Genomic DNA, 18,108 nt, shown 5'->3' with positions numbered 1-18,108 from the left:
TGATATCCGAATCGGCTTATTATACATTCACTTTACCCTTCGTATTTGACTCTAGCGCCCGACTTCTTAGAACCCAAATGCAAAAAACTTTACATGTGCGAGGTTCGCCTGTTCGAATAGAAGAATCAGTTCAGGTACCTAAAGTGTGTAGCTACACTTAACCAACGGGTTAATGACATACCTATCTATTAATTGTTGTCGTGGTGTTCTTTAAAAATTGTTTAGTTAACAAATTGATCTATCGATTAACAATTGCTAGATTTTTTACGATATCTAGTAATTTAGAAGTGGACTATAAATTTTATCTTTTCAACATTGAATGATTCAAGAGGACTGAAATTAAGATCTATACGTACTTACGCTGGTATATTTAGTTTTTTATGTTTTTTTTTATGTATTTTATTTGTCTCTATCGGATAATAAATATTTGTGCCATTAATTAATGTAAAATTTTAATGTGATATATTAGCAAGAAAATGAACGAATTGACTAACGGCTTTACCTACAAATTTTATTTAGTTGGTTATTAGTTAAGCAATCCTCTGACCTCTATCTTCAAAAGTAAAAACATATGATGACAGGCTGAGATAGCTCTCTATCTCACTAAAACTATCCACCCACTAAACCATCCTTATAAGTAAAGCCGGTAGTATCTATACTACCCTATTATTATAATTATAGTACTATTTACCATATATAGTTAATTTAATTTGAAATACAATTTGATAAATAAATATTTACCTAATTCAAGTTTTGTTAATCTCTTTCAAATATAACAAGTATTTACTATCAGAAATGTGAATAAGTAGACCAGACTACAGCAAATACAGAATTTGTATATCAATTACTTTGAAAGCTGTCACCGTTTGACCAAGTCAATCCAATGTTTTCTGTTTATATATGAATTTTGAAATTCGACCTATGTTTTTATTGAACACGGGGATTGTTCCAAAACTCAAACGAATGTCATTATCTTTTAAATGATATCATCATGAATTAATTAATGTATAAATGAGATAATGAAATTACAATGAGTTTATACATAATGGAATATGAGAGTATATTACATAATTATGGTCTACATATTAAAATTCATATCTACTGACACTTACAACTAATCACTAAAATTTATTTTAGAATTTCGTTTCAGATTAATATCATTAAACATATTAAATAATACACTATCGATGTAACATTTTAATATAAACGATTGTTACTTAATGTCCGGTTTATATAATTAACGAATCGTTATTACAATAATGTCAGTTACCAGTCCTTTTTGAGTTATGAGTAACGACCCGTTAATCAGTGTCTATAAGTCACATCCGCGTAACTAAGAATCTTACTAAACGTATTTGAATTACGATTCGTACAATTTCAGCATCCGTAAGCTAAATTAATCGTTTTTTATACACGTTAACCGGACATGAATTTTTCAGTGCGTTGAATATAATTACTTATAATAATTTTATAATGACAATATTGTCGTAATACTAATTTAATAATTCAACGATTTCTTGGAATGTGATTCACTTAAAACAATTTCTATCGACTCAAACTTAATTGGATATCAATTTTGATATAAAAACATTATCAAAAAATATTATTTATTATATGGTACGTGCTTAGCCGGTTTCTATAAATGCATATTGAGCTACTTTCACATTGTTTGCGCTAAAATGCAACGCAATAATTGTTAATTTAAATACAGTTTTAGATCTTTAATTTTGCCAGTTTTTTTTTTTAAATCAATTTGTTTTCTGCATTTATAGAAAGGACTGTTATTTCAGTCATTTAAAAAATTAACGTAATTAAATTTGTATTATAGACATCGATTAGTTCTAAAAAACAACAAGCCGTTAAACAAATGTATAAATTTAATTTTTAAAAAGAATGCGATACCTTCCTTCGGGTTCCATAAGATTACAGATATATTTAAAACTATAACACGTTTAAATACACAATATACTAAATACAATTGCTTATCTAATTATTTTTTTATAATATCCGCACTGTTCATGAATACAATTGTTCAAAGTATTGCGTTTTTTTTACATTTATCCACACTCCTTAAGGAACTCATTTTTTATTCAATATATTGTTGACAAAGTCGTAGCTGAAGACAGGAGTTCTGCATCTCAGATAATCGAGGGATGTGAAGAAGAGTTGCTTAGATAGGGAGTGTTATTAACAGTTCTAATATTTTGAATCAATCAAAATCAATCAATCAATCAACAGCCAATCGTTGTCCACTGCTGAACATAGGCCTCTCCCAAAGTGCGCCAAACCTCCCTGTCCTCCGCCTTCCGCATCCAATAATATTATATTATATTTAACTGAATATTTTGAATGGTTCAAAATAATAAAACTTGATTGATATCATCCGAGAACGTAAATATGTCGCCATTACTCACACATTTTTCTAACGAAGATATGTGTAGAGTATTCATACAGCTAGCGGTTATAAGCCGCAATAGAGTAAACAGCTGCGATGGCCATTGTCGTTTGATACCAACCTTATTTAATTTGCTCCCCATATTAACAACTAAGGATCTAATGCTCAAATTGCGGAGTAACTACTAGAGCATTTGTAGGTAGGGCCAACAAAACAAGCTTATTTGTCTAATTTGAGAAGCCTTGCATGATCTACGTAACTGTGCAGTAAGTACTATTATATTCAAGTGATTAACTTCTTAATCAGTAAATAGTATGATATTATAATCTACTGCACAATTGCATTATTTATATGTAAATATTTATGAATAACTTTATGAATATCTTATATTATTACTAAATATTTTCAATATATTTGCAAAATAATATTTCGACTAGAATAAGCAAGGAAATAAGAAACTAATAGAATTTAAATTAAAAATAATTTTAGAATGAATGGATGTAATTTCGAATGATTTCTAATGTATTTTTTTTTTTCTTTTTTTTTCTTTTTTTTTTTAAGTTACTACGCTCATTTATAACGATCAGACATTTGGAGAAGGAGGAGTTTTTTTAATAATTCTTATAATATAAACATCGGATTATACAATGTGTTTTTATTATGATGTGCAATAAAAACAAATTGTATATGCTAAAGGCTTTGCATTCGGTCTTCGCTCATGCATGCTAATATATAAAGTGTGTATCATATTTACATTTAATTTTTGCATTTCGTCGACAGTTCAAGTATCGTCATATGTATATATCTAACACTATCATTAACTTATTAAATGCATATGATAATATAGATGCAATCATTGTTACATCTACAAATCTTTCTTGCAAATATCCTATTCATGAACAGCTAAGTTGAATATACCTTAAATGATACGCAATGCTTTTTTGCATATGTTTCATTTATAATAAAGACAATACGAAAATTTATTATAAATATATTGATCATGCTGCTAAGAATAGGATGTGTGCAAGTTTAGATAGTTGATATTTTATAGTATGAAGTCGTCATGCATATTTACAACGAGAAGCAGTATCGATCGCTTAATCGAGACTTTAATGCCATATAGTAACATATTCGTAATGAAACTACGATAATTAATTATTAAATATATGTTTTTGAGATGATTTGCGACAAAAATTAAAATAAAATTCCTAGTGACATAATAACAATATAGAATTTGCAAAACAATAAACAATTATCTACTTATTTAATAAAAGTCCATGTTTTTCTACTAATTTATAATACCTAATTTAAGCAAAAAGGTTGAGCATCAGACTTATAATTAATATAACTCAAGCTCCACTTGTTTTACCGCATGTGTAATAATTTGAAACATGTTATTTATAACGTCATAAGAACTACTTCATCTGTGTTATAAAAGTCGTAGATTTAATATAATGGCCTGTTTTTGTCTCCTCGACTGACGTAAGCTTTACAATTAATTAGAGGCGTGACTAGAAATATTTAATTTTATTTGACATTTATTTAATTGACATAGCCCGAATTTTAAATTTTGGAATCACTAAAAGTAAGGATCATTAAGGACTTACTTCAGATACGTCTGTCAATCTTCCAAATATTCATTTTAAAATCATAAAAAACATCATTAATCTCTAATTTTTTTTTGCGAACTAATTGATGCTAATGAAATATTTTTCTTACTCTCAATAAAAAGTTGAGGTTATTTATAATTACGATAGCTTATATTCTATTATATTACTCATATATTTCAGTTATCATTCATAAGCTTTGTTTGTAAAACAAAAACGTCACTCGGTAATTGTATTTGAAAACAAAATAACTTTCCACAGAGAGATAGTATCTTATGACGTAGATGTTAACATTGATTTGCATTAAATCATGAGTAGTTTCAAATTTTACTATAAGGCTTTGAAATGCGTTCAATCAAGTGGGCTTTGAAAAGCCCCCTCTATTTATCCTCTTCCAGAAGCACCAGATCGTCAGCAACGACGTCAGATACATGAAGGTATATGATCCAATACATAAGATTAAAGCAGACGAAGCAGACGGGAAATACTATGCGCGAGTATTTGTCGATATCCGATGGCGTCATACCCAACAGCTTGCTTATGTCCTGAAATTAAACACGTGACCATTAACTCATAAAAGGGGAGTTTTCATAAATAAGTACATTCGCTTTCATAAATCACTTGATAACATCAGCTATTTAAAACACGACACCAATTATAGAATTAACCTTCGTCATAGTAGCAAGTATTACAAGTCCTATTACAATTTATGACTAAAGCAATTTGAGACTCTTTCGCTTGAATATATTATATGTAATAAATATTATTAAAATTATATATTTTATCGGAAACAACACGCAATAGTTAATTCGCAGGGGCTTACACAAACGCAAACGCAAATATTCACCCAACAATTTACTTAGTAAGTAAGAAAACCTTGCTCGTTGAGCAAATTTTACCTTTCCGGGGTGGATAAGATGAGGAGAGGGTCCAGGGTTATCTTCCTCAGAGCCTCTGCCGCCATTAATGGTATTTTCCAGAATTCCCCCCTTTGAGTGAACTTTTGGGTCGTGGACCTTGAATCGAACTTCCTGAAAAGTTAAAATTTTGTCTCAAATCAAATGACATTTACAAATAAATCGAGTGTAGCCAGGATAATGTGAGACAATAGAATTGATTGAAATAAGAATTATTTCTATTTAGGCTTACTGATGGCCTTGGTGGAGGACATCTTCCCAAAGTTCCCATCTTAGATAGGGTATGAGAGTCACCAACTGAAGGACAATCCACGGGCATCTTCTTATTCTCTGAAGCAATTTTCTGAATAGCTACAAATCTTTGTTTTCTCATCTGAATCCTCTTTGCCATATATCCAACCGTTGCATATTCTGTAAAAAGATCTCCGTTCATATTAAAGAGTTCCATTATATGTAATTTTACTTCGCCTTGCGAATTTTAATTTGATTCGATTGTGAAAATTAATTCGCTTTGCTGCTAAGAAGCAACGCACATATATTAACACATTACTATATTAAAATAGTCATTGAATGCAAACCAATAATCGCCTCGCGATACTACTTACTGAGTGAAATAATTACCCAGTAAACTGGCGAAGACCATCACGAAGCAAGTGCCGAGGTAAACGTCAATCGATTTCACGTATGATATTTTTGGCAACGCAGCGTTTGTTGACGACATTAGAGTAGTCATTGTCAAGACAGTTGTTACACCAAGAGCAACTCGAGCCGGAGTCGCGTTCCGATTCAACCAGAAAGACACCCAGGATATAATGACAATCAAACCAGATGGTATATATATTTGAATTAGATAGTATCCCATAGAACGAACAAATTGTATTTCACATGCCAGTCTCGAGTAATTTCCTGTAAAAGTTATTCAGTTTTGTTTAATTTATTATCAAGCAAAACTCTATTTACATAGTATTGTAAATTTATTAGTGAATTGTTTTAACTAATACTTCTAAACAACTCAATACGTGTAGGACAACAAATTTTAATTTTACTCGTGAAAGGATTTTTTTTGTATTATTCTTAATAATTAAGAGGGGATCACTTATAATAAATTATCATTACTAAATCAAACAACTCAGTGTTGTTAGTGCAAAAATACAAAAGCAGGACGTGAAAAGAATCGTGGCTGTTTATGTTCAGTGTTTCACGTTTTGTAAATTTGTATTAAGTTTTTCAGTCGCCTACTTTTTGACTTCCCCGTTTATTGTACCTGTTGTAAGTGAGATCTCCATGGCTCGTTGACGATGGCCGAGCACCTTGAACTGTGGTAGCGACACCTCGCTCGATACACCAACAGAATTGGGCCCCTCGTTCCATTTGTATCGGATGTCCCGCATGGTGTAGCCGACTGTGCGCAGCGGATACATAAATGAAAAAACCCCAGGCCCATCGCAATGGGTTTTGTAACTCGAGTCGTTATTCGGTCGGGGTAAGAGCGGGGAGTCGCGAGCTCGGCGTCGCGCGTCTTGTCGTGCGGTTGTTATGTCGTATTTAGCGTGTGTGCTTGTGTCGCGGGTCGAACGTCTGCACACGGGCTGAGGGAGACGGGGTCGGATGCAGAGCATGGATGGACAATGCTTGGACAGCAGGCATTGCAAATTATTTACCTGTAGTGAGAGTTACAACAGTTGCGCTCTGACGGTGTCCCAGCACTCGAAATTGGGGTAGTTGCACCTCATTGCTCATGCCGACACTCAATAGCCCGTCCTTCCAGTGATACCGAATGTCTCTCATTGTGTATCCGACTCCGGAGACATGCCAAACACACAAAACGCTATCACTTACGCTGAGAAGCATCGCGTACCCTCACGCGGCTGGTGTCGGTGGGACTCGCGGGATCATAGGGCGAGACTTATTGAGCTGAGCCGAGTTGGATTTAAAATACAATTTCCAAACTCGAATCGGCTCGGTATGGATGATAGAAAAATATAAATCTACTAGTTCTATCTAATAGGTGTCATAACACGAAAGAAAAATCCTAATATACAAAATAGGTGCTAAATTTAATAAACATATAATATTGACAAAATAAAGCAGTCAGTGTTGAGAGGCATGCAAGGATTATCGGTCAGTGTCCTGTTACAAAAAGCGTGCGTATAGCGATGTTTTGTGGTGCGTGTCGCGTATTGCGTGAAGGGAGACTGGCGGGTGCGGATGGTGAGGAGTGCGGGGGTGCGCGGGTGCGTGGGTAATGTGTGCGTTCCGCGTCTGCGGCACGGCTCTCGGTGGTTGAGCAGACCCCGCGGTCGCCGTACCCCGCCTCCTTCGGCCCGCTCAGCTATCGCAGCGTCGATGTCTTGATATCAGTTCTTTCGCTTAATGCACGTGAGGACAAAGGCTTACTATTTTACGAGTCTGCCTTCTGCGGGTGCTGTATGCGAGAAGGAGACATTCCAATATATGAGAACACGAGGGTAATCACAGCACGTGTCGACGAATAGGTTGTACGCTTGTGCTCACAGGGTATCCCTGAGTAGCATCTGTGATACAAGAAAGTGGTCACAACACAATATCGTAAGCCTAGTGATAATTTGCATTGTGGTAAGAATCAAATCAATGATTGCTTTAGGTGAACACACACGCATCTCTTAAATAGAATTAATTATTATTTTTCTATCATCATCATTTCTCTTTAGCCTCGCATTTCGCACGAGTTTTCAAATATTATAAAAATATTCTGACATGTAATTGAACACCGGACGGAGACTCCACTGCCTTACATTAAGTAAATATTAGACATTTACACGATACATATTATATTAAGCGTGTTATTAATAACTTTTATTTAACAGCATATATATAAAAATAACGATAAAAAACATTCAAACATCACCATAATTATTAAATTTAATAAAATTTGTGTTATTTATATAATTAACATGTTCTTGTTGCATATTATACAATTTCAGAGTTATTCAAACTGTTGTCCAGATACTTACAACTCTCGATTTCGATATGACAAAGTTGCCGATCCATTGGAAAATATTGAAGATTCATAGGACATGATGCGGTGATAGTTAATCTGAAACATTAATTACAATAGTTGTAAAAAATATTTTATTAGCCCACCACCGTATAAATACAATGTTATGTGAAAAGAAATTATCGTTACATACGAATATATTGAAAAGGTTCAATAAAAAAAAAAACAAAGAATATAAGAAAAAAAATCACTAAAGGTAACCGTTAACGCATTGAAAAGAATTTATCCACAATACTATTTTTCTATTCGAACTTTTACAAAAATATCTTCATCGCAGATTCGTGGTTATCGGCGTTCTCGAAATAAATAAAATTGACGCACCGACTGACCGGTCCGATGTATGCGCTCGCTTGTTGTTCTTTTTATTTTTAATTGTAGTTCATTTTCATTCATTAGCGAATACAAACCGACAAACCACTAATTAGCTTAACGAAACTTCTTAATATTTTATTATATTATTACGTACTATTATTAGTTACATTAATATATTAAAGGAAATCCATTAATCCGCTTTGCACATAGTACATCATATTACATCACTACGTAAGATTATATGCACACTTGTTTGTATATATATTTAATTTTATTAAGTTATTATTTATAAACGTATTAATTATTGTGGGGGTATAATAATATACCTAAATAAAAAACTATGTTAAGCTGAAATGGTAACGTATTTTTTAAATTATTTCTTCTAATTTAATTGAATACTTCTAACATTATTGCCACCAATTCACGCGTATAACCACTATTTTAAGTCTTTAAAGCGATTTTGGTTTTTTTTACAATATTTAATATTATTAAGTACGATATTACCTGATGCTTCTAGTGATAGAGCCTGAATAGTGAATACGAATAAATTCGTTGCTGGTTGTCGCGATGTGGAAATACGATTGCTTTTCGTTTACAAAGAACGTATCTGGTACCCATATGTTCTTTATAAATTCAGAGCCAACCGATAATGTCTCAACACCAGGTCTCTTTTTGTATGCCAATCTAGGGTCAGTCCAAAATTGTCTGAAGTAAAAATCCAGCGTGAAATCCTGAAGAAAAAATACATAGACGTAATAAAAATTATTAAAAAAATAATAATAATCAAAATATAAATTGATACATAGCAATTAAAACACAGATCTCACTCATGAATTATTTGATTAAAAATGAAAATTTCAATGATATGGTCTTTTTAAATTGAATTATTCGATGTGAGAACTATGAATTTAGTAGCAACAGTTATAATGGTTTGAATAATAGAAAATTAATATACAATATACAAACATCTAACATTTGCATGCTTTGATATGGTAGCTGATACCCTAAAAGAACCAGTAAGGAGCGTTTGAGGGCGGCCTGATACCATCAGGTCTAACAACAAATACGATGCTAGTGTCGAAAATTCAATAGATATTTTACAATTAATACAATAACACGCACCTCGTATAGTTTTACTACATTGAATGGACAAATTGAGCGAAGCTAGAAACGATAAAAAAACAGTGCAGTGTTGTGTGTGACACGAAGCCTAAGTTAAATTGGTGTGGTCTAATAATGAAATGGGTGCTTGGTGGTGGGATAGGGCGAGGTGAGTGGGCGGTGGCGCAGGCACCCACGGCTCGATAAAGGCTATCTCTTAATCGAAGCTAACAAGCCGACAAATACACAAATTGCCACGTGTAAATATTTGGTCAATGTTTGAAGAATAAAATTTATTTATTTGGTGATTTCGGCTTATTGAGAATTATGTTACAAAATAGACAACCTCTCCATGCCATGGGTCACGTCTTACTGTGACCTTCTGAGCTTTGATTTGGTTTCCACTTCGGGGTCTTTACCCAAACGCCTAGCAGCTCGTAAAATTCCATATTTTGGAAGACCGGGTAAAGTGGGTTTAAGAGTATCATTGTTAGTATCTCTACATTACACTAATATGTAAAATATTAAAAGTAATTTAAGCGAATATAAAAATTAGAACTATATCAACCGGTGTTCCAAATTACTCGAGAGCGTGAAAGGTAACGAATATTTAGGCAATTTCAGTAGATACACACATACACATCAAACTACGAAATGAGTTACGAAGAATTAAACAGTCGTCGCAAATCCATAGAGTATCTTTCGATTGCACCGGTCTTGTATTAATTAGTTATTGGTGCAGTTGATACAAAAAACTATTTACAAACGAAGTGTTGATGTTACTTTAGAATTAATACTTTTAATTTATTATCACGCGTTATAAAATAATGAATCGTTACCTTAAGCGTTCCGTACCTAAAGTTTGTTTAAGAATCTAGCTTAACGTAATAACTTTAAGGTAGGTTCTTAACGTATTAACCTTAAGCTTACTATATAAATAATCAGACGACCGCCATCACCACTTCGCGTTAAATAGATAGATTTTTCTTTGGAATTACGAATACTGCTGGACACTCAACCTGATAACTTGTAAGGTTAAAACGGATTGCTGTTCTTATTATGACGTCATAAAGCAATTTCTGCTTAACACAAGTTATACGGTCTGGGGACACATAATAAGAAAGCAGGTTGGCTGACAAAGGGCGTTTGCTCCACGAAACGCGGACATGCTCGCAGCCTCGTATCTGGGGCTGCTCGGTCGCAGCGGCCTTGGCCGGAGAGACCGAGTCAAGCGTGAGCTGATAGTGGCGAGTACCATGAGCACTTCGGAGACGGAGCTGATAGAGAGCACATACATGGTGACGCCTACCTCCACTGGCGGACCTGCAATCAAGCCCAATTGTGAGTCGCGCGCGCGCCTCGCGCCGTGAAAACCAAACCAGAGGACAATGACGTGCCCCATTGCCGGAGCGGGGCGAGAGGCGCGGGGTGCGTGCGGAAAAGAACGCGACGATATCGCATCGATGCGATCGCAAACTGATCGTGATCGCATCGTACCGCGCCTATAGCGATCGAACCGTGGACACGGGTGCTACGATGAACGGTAATGCTGGTGATTGTACTAAAGGACAAATTTTGCTATGTATGCGCTGTGTCTTTATTATTGCTTTGATTGTGAGATACCATTTTCACTTCAGATAGAGAGCTGATGGAGAGCACGTACATGGTAACTCCCACTTCCACGGGTGGTCCTGAAAACGACACAATACACACATGACAAGTGGTTCTGTCGCGTGAACGGCGCTTTTAATTCAGTGACTAGGACAAAGAAACTATATGTTATTGTATTTTGTTGTGTAGTTTCTGTTGAATAGTAAAATTATTGAAGTAAAATAATTAAGAAAGAAGAAGTCTGAATAATTCTTGAACGGCTTTTATTAAATTAGTTCATTATTGATACAAAGATAATTTTAGATGACGTTTTTCACGGTAAGCTGTTAGATAATTTCTGAAAATGAATACGTTTTATCTTTAAACAAAGACCAGAAAAAAGTTAATTGGACAGAGTTCACTTCGTGCAAATTGTGTTCATGAAATGAATTTCGAATTTTGTTTTATAGATTGTTAATAAAACGATGTGTATTCCATTTAGACTATAAATCGAATTTAAGCTTGATTTCGCTTATTGCATATTAATATAAATTCTTGTTTAATTATTTATATAAACTTATGACTCGTTAATGTAAAGAATAATAATTTATTTTGTAAAAAAATCTAGGCAATGTTATATACAAAAGCCTCCACCGATAATATTCAAATGAGTATGTTGCTTTTTGTTATTTTTAAGTACTTTTAATCGGATTTTTCATTTTACAGGTTAATAATATCTTTTTATATTGCATATCCTATCGGTTTAAGGCGTTATGTCATATTGTTGTGTAAGAAGAACATGTTGTAGTAAATTTAATTGAAATGAGTAAAAAATATGAAAAGCAATAAACAAACGGAAGTAAGATAAAAAAATAGATACGCAAGAAATTAATCGCACGACAATCAAACCCATAACCCATAACGAAGTTTTTATGGCCTGCGATACACTGCGATTGTATCAAAAAAACAGCAATTTAAAAAATAAAGACAGTATTTGTAATACAATTTCTCAATCTTAGAGAATAACTTAGAAAACAATTTACGTCATTCCAATTTTCAAAATGATTTAAGAGACAAGGGGCCTTAACAAAAGTGGGCGATTTATAGCGATGCAAATGAAACTACAAGAGACATTTTACGTTTCCCAGGAATTTAATTTAAATGACGTAGTATTTTAAAAATCAACTATTTAAGATATTAGTTCTTATTGTATAAAACATATTATCGTATATCGTAACTGTATCGTGTATTCCTGCAAGGATTGTTTGGTTGGGCAATAACGTTGATCAATTGAGTATGATTAATTAAAATATGTATACCATATTTTAACGCAATGAAATAACAAAAATTCTAAACTGAATAAATATAAAAATCCCAGTGATAATTCATGTCGTATTATTCTCTGGAAGTCAATGAGAAATTAAAATGTATTACGTAATACCTGACCTATATAATTATGGTATACAAACAAGGATGTATAATGTAAACGCAACTTCGTGGCCAGAACTAAATTGCTGGACGTGAATCGAGATAATAGAATGTTAAATCGTTTTATTTTGATTATGTGTTATATTAACGATCGTTGGGTTGTATTATTGCTTCTGGCGCCGTTTAACAAACAATATCGGCTTTGCATGACTAGCGTAAATTAATCTCGGATCCAATAAGAAATAGCGTTAACGGCCTGGTAAAGTAAGGATTTTTAAGTTTAGAATACATTCGAAATAAATTATGTAAAATGTTGTTTGTTTTTTTTTTATAATATTCATATGTGGCAAGGATTTTTACCTAAATTATTGAAATATACATACCTTCAAGATCCGTGTTGTGTTACTTCAAACATAAATAAATACATAGAAGTAAATAATAATTTTACAATTATTATTATTTATAATTAGATCCAATAAATATTTCATGACAATAATTTTTAATTATACAAGACAATCTCCGTTCTTTTCATTTTTTTTTCAATATTCAATTCAATAAACGACTAAATTATAATCTAAATAAGAAATGGTATATTAAATAAGCTTAAACTGTTTGTGTAACGAGGATAAATATTTCCTTCATTTAAATGGATCGTCATTCTCATTGCTTATTGTTATTTCTAACAGATGGTCTCTAGCTTATTATCAGATATAATGAATCATATACCTACATAACGTATTAAATATTAAAAGGGACGAAGTAGACAACCGACACAAGGGAAATAAACCCTCATCTCTATAAAAAATATAAACATAATTTTGTATATCCATGTGACATAATTTTACACGTGTGTATTTTCACAAAACTACTCTTTAAGAGATCTTTACAATATATAACAACATAAAATGTTAAACCAACCATAATTACTTATAATTAAAATAATAATTCAATTATTATTGTTATTTATCAATAAAATATTAAATATTTTTGAAATGCTATTTCGATATAAATTATTTTAATATTTTCGTTTGCGTAAGGCACAAGAATTTTTTTTTAAGTAAAAATGGTATCTACTCGAGTATTTATTTAATGTTAATAATAATATCAGGGAATTTACGTTAATTTTTTTATAACTTATGTGTGTTATTTATTTATCAATTTTATTCTAGTTACTAACCTCCATAGTTTGGTCTTACTCTTTTGTCGTAACTGATACTGAAGGAATCCAAGATAGCAGATATATTGACGTCACCAAACATTCCACCCCCTCCAGCAGCCCTGAAAAAAAAACATTAAATAGAAAAATGATGCACTTATAAAATTATAAATACGAAAGCTTTTTGGAAATCTTTCAACAGTTATATTCCAAATGTCTCATTGTCATCATATACGCAGATAAGGTCAACTGAACGATTGCGTAAGATTCAGATGCATAGGAATATTATACACGCCAGATTATTTTTATTTTTTTCCGTATAAAAGGCAGGATAGAAAATCAAATAGTAATAATTAATATAGCGAAATCAGTCGATAACATATTACGAAAATAAATGTGATGCAGTTACTATAAAATAACTGGTCAGCAAACTAATTATAAGAAGGCATTAAGGAATAAGCTGATAGCTTATTCCATGCAGTAGTTGAATTAGTAGATAGTTTTTGGGGCACCAGAACATAATGGCTATCTATAAAAAAATATCCGAACAGGCTGGTCGAATACCATTTATACAAACTAATCAATACAGAAACCGTTGAAAATCAATAACACAAGGAAACTGACTCACAGCATTCTAAAGAATGTTGATCATTGCGAGCTTGAATTTTATATAATAATTTTATTTTTACCATTTTTGATCCTGAAATTTAGATCGTAGCGATGTTTGGTAATAAAAATATACAGGCACATTAAAATAACGTAAATCAAAATAAAAAAAAAAAAAAACACCTAACGCACGGACAAACGTCTTGCGTTATCGAGAGAAATATATTTAATAGCGTGGATGATTTTACATAAAACATAATCTCTGAGAAGCATCATATGAAAATATTAAAAACATTTTTCATTTTACTAAGTTTGAAACATTTAACATTAAATGTAATAAATTAACTCGTTGAAACTTTAGATATTTCATCTAGTTTCAAAATGCATTCGACGTCAAATTTTAAAGTAATTGGAATACCTCGAATGAATAAGGTTTGTCTAATAGATTGTGCTCTTTTAATAACGATATAATTTTGAATTGCGAGATTGCTTATACGTCTGTTAAATTTGATAACAACTATAACAAACTTCAACAACAAAGCGCTCTGAGTTCCAATTTTCATCTTACTACAATTTGTCTTGCATGAAGTCAAGTACAGTCATAATGATTTATTGGATTTTAATAGAATAGGAAATATATGATTTTATGCATGAAATATCATTCATTTCAGGCATATCCGTTAACATGTAAATGAGGTCGTTTATTGTCACGAACTATCTGATTTATTGATAATTAATCAATTTTGTAATAATAAGCTTTGTTTGTATTACAATTACTATTATAAATGAATCGATAATCTAAGTTTATATTAAAGCGCTTAACTTTAAACACACAAGATCTGCGGTCTTATAAGTTAGCCGCTAGATAACTAAATTAAGGTAATTAATTATAAAATAATAAAACTTTGAAAATTTTAAAAAGAGCCTGTGTCATGTGTAGCCAAAATCATGAACAAACATGTTGTTTTGTAACGATTTTTTGAAAAACTTTTATTTGTTGTATGTTAATCGCTGGAATAATTTGTTAGGTATATTTAAAATTTGCATTGATTGCGACCATTGTTTTCGTATTTATTTTCAATTTAGTGTAAGCTTGTGGTGAAAGTGAGAATTATAATAGCTCAAGGAATCTGAAGTAATGTTCGTATAAAGGAAGTGAGCGACTTGTGGAAGCCTGTATAAGCTTATAGTAACTCGATGGGAGAAGACGGAAATATTAACTGTAATTTAAAAACTAAGTTTTTTATAGTATAAGTAGACGGACAGGGATGGATATGGGTGATGGTCACGGATAAGTGGTCACCAACGGCCATAAACATTGTCATTGTAAGATATGTTAACCATCGCTTACATCGCCAATGCGCCACCAACCTTGGGAACTAAGATGCTATGTCCCTTGTGCCTGTAATTACACTGGCTCACTCACCCTTCAAACCGGAACACAACAATAACATGTACTGTTGTTTTGCGGTAGAATATCTGATGAGTGGATGGTATCTACCCAGACGAGCTTGCACAAAGCCCTACCACCAGGGAAGTAATACGCGTCTGTCATTTTTCAGTGTGATCTATGGGATCTATTAAAACGTACCTAATGAGCCTAAGCTTAGAGGACCCGACCATCATAACTTCAGACTTTTTAGTATCTACTATCAACTTTTCAACTTCAATATTGGAAAACGTTTAAATGAGAAAATAAATAATATATATTAAAACTATATTAATATTCATATATTGTAGAATGACTAAATAATATTATCAGTAGTAAATGTATATAATACTCACTTAAACATTATTTATTATTCAAAGGCATTTCGAGTCAGTTACTTGGTAAAGTTAGAAGTCAGTCCGCTGCTTACTTTAATATTTGATAAATCTGTTTGCATAAACTTAGACGTAAATGAATAAATGATATAAAATTAAACTATTAAAGTTATTGTTTCTTAGACTAGATCGTCATTAGTTTTAGTACAAATATTGTAATAAATTTTCTAATGAATGAGAAATAAGGACGTAAGTTATCTTGTTAATTTTCTGGCGAATTTTGTTATAAAAAAAACAGACACGATTAAAATTTAATCAATCTTTAAATTAAGTGTAACTACAAATACCATTGTATTTGCAATCAACACCAGAAATGTTTTAGTTACATAGATAAAAATATCAAACTAAATATACAAGATTTTTTAGACTATGATAATTTTTTATGATATGATACAACATTTAAAAAAAAACTCACCACTGAATTTAAAAACGTTAAAACATATGCTTATCGTTAAAAATTGTAATATTTATCTTTGATTTTTTGTTTTGATTAGAAATATAAGAGACGATTTCTAAAAACTTCCCGTAGTTCTGTCTAACTTATCTAAATTTCATAATTTTCAGCTTCAGTTCGATTTCTCTTTATATAATACACGAGTGACAATATTTACGTGAAAAGTATATTAAATTGAAATGTAACTTTATTCTGCACAAGTTACTAAAAGTACTTGAAAAGTAGTTTTCGCAATGCATTATTGACGCTAGTTCGTAATCAACATGCATGATACTATTTCATCAGTCATTACTTAAAACATAAAGTTTTAATAAATTGAATGATTTGAAAAAAGAATATTCGAAATCGCATTTGCGGCTGAAAATTGTCATTATCCTCGCTTTGAAAGCGGCTATTCGTTATATTAAAGACGCCATCGCAGATACGAATTGGCTAGAAATAATATAACAATACAAATTATACTTGTAAATTCATGCGTCAAAAATATATTTATAAATTGTGTTGGTTCAACATTACATATAGTATAATTTATTTTTAAATATTTTCACAAATGACAGCTGTTTTTTTTTCAAATTGTATAAAAACGTTTTAATCACTATCAAAATCACAATAAATATAAATATGAAATCACTATAAACACAAAGAAAAATATGTTGATAAAAAAGACAACATTTGCACGCAGACGTTATTTAAAAACCTAAGGTTTTATAAAATAAAAATATAGACTGCACAATATTCACTGGAATTTTCTTAAACTATCATTATTTTAATAATCGAATGAAGAAACATATCATTTTACATACTAATGTCACTAATCGTACAATTTTCTTCATAATTTCTGTTTATTAAAACGTTATATTACGGATTTTATAACTTCAAACGTCTTCTGTAATAATACATAATTATATCAAACGCTCATATCCATTGAAAAACAATATATAATTTTGGTTTAAAATTTAATCGTGTTTTTTAAAGCACTTATTTGTTTGCAATTTCTTGCGATTTACTGCGAATAATTAATGAATTAATATTCGTATATACAGTATAAATCAAATGTGTAAGTATAATTTTTTTACCTTCTTAATAATTTGATATGTAATTTATTTTTCATAATTATTTTATTTATGGGGTAGGTATAATTATAGGTTATTTTTTTATTAAATCGTTTAACGACTTCAGCTCTAAACGTGACGCACGTAAAGTAAATATTTCCAGGAAAAATGGATGTATAAAACTCCCTAAGCGGCACCTTTCCACGGATTGGGCTTGGGCTGCTGTTCCGGGTGAATGTATTTTAGATACCTAAGAAGGGTTTTGATTTCTTATATAAGTTAGATTTCATTGATTTTGAAATACATTTTCGACGGTAGCTTCGCATTTAATTTATATAATAAGCAATACCCTTTTAAAAAAGTAAAAAGTTATTTTATTATAATATTTTAAGGATTGAATAGTGTTAGATTTAGTAGTGTTAGATTAGATAGCAAAAGCATGCAGAAAGAGCACTTTATTTTTGTTTATTAAATTTGATTACCAAAGTGAAATGTAAAAGGGAGCACCTTTTTATTTGCGTTTTCCGATATTCTTTTTTACCGTTTTGGTGCAGATAGCGTACGATTTTTAAAACAAGTATTGGTTTTTGAACGTTCTTTCTATGAAAATTTTCACTGAAAAGTGTAAA

At 31.6% G+C, this 18,108-nt stretch overlaps 1 protein-coding gene across 1 annotated transcript in view; it reads right to left on the bottom strand.

Annotated features, from left to right (window-relative positions):
• Window positions 1-4,220: 4,220 nt before the first annotated feature.
• The window catches only part of LOC126780502 (gamma-aminobutyric acid receptor subunit beta-like), a 40,804-nt gene continuing 26,916 nt past the window's right edge, over window positions 4,221-18,108 (bottom strand). Inside the window, exons 2-10 of the mRNA XM_050505056.1 lie at window positions 13,565-13,665; window positions 10,993-11,060; window positions 8,773-8,999; window positions 7,913-7,995; window positions 6,184-6,321; window positions 5,541-5,825; window positions 5,152-5,330; window positions 4,902-5,033; window positions 4,221-4,547 (exon numbers count right to left, since the gene is read on the bottom strand). Coding sequence (XP_050361013.1) covers window positions 4,383-4,547; window positions 4,902-5,033; window positions 5,152-5,330; window positions 5,541-5,825; window positions 6,184-6,321; window positions 7,913-7,995; window positions 8,773-8,999; window positions 10,993-11,060; window positions 13,565-13,665 — 1,378 coding nt within the window. The 3' untranslated portion in view covers window positions 4,221-4,382. The remainder of the gene's footprint in view (window positions 4,548-4,901; window positions 5,034-5,151; window positions 5,331-5,540; window positions 5,826-6,183; window positions 6,322-7,912; window positions 7,996-8,772; window positions 9,000-10,992; window positions 11,061-13,564; window positions 13,666-18,108) is intronic.

The sequence above is a fragment of the Nymphalis io genome, chromosome Z (genome assembly GCF_905147045.1).
Source record: "Nymphalis io chromosome Z, ilAglIoxx1.1, whole genome shotgun sequence".
NCBI lineage: Eukaryota > Metazoa > Arthropoda > Insecta > Lepidoptera > Nymphalidae > Nymphalis > Nymphalis io.
Note: the sequence above shows the minus strand (reverse complement) of the source record. Positions and strands in the feature narration are given on the sequence as shown.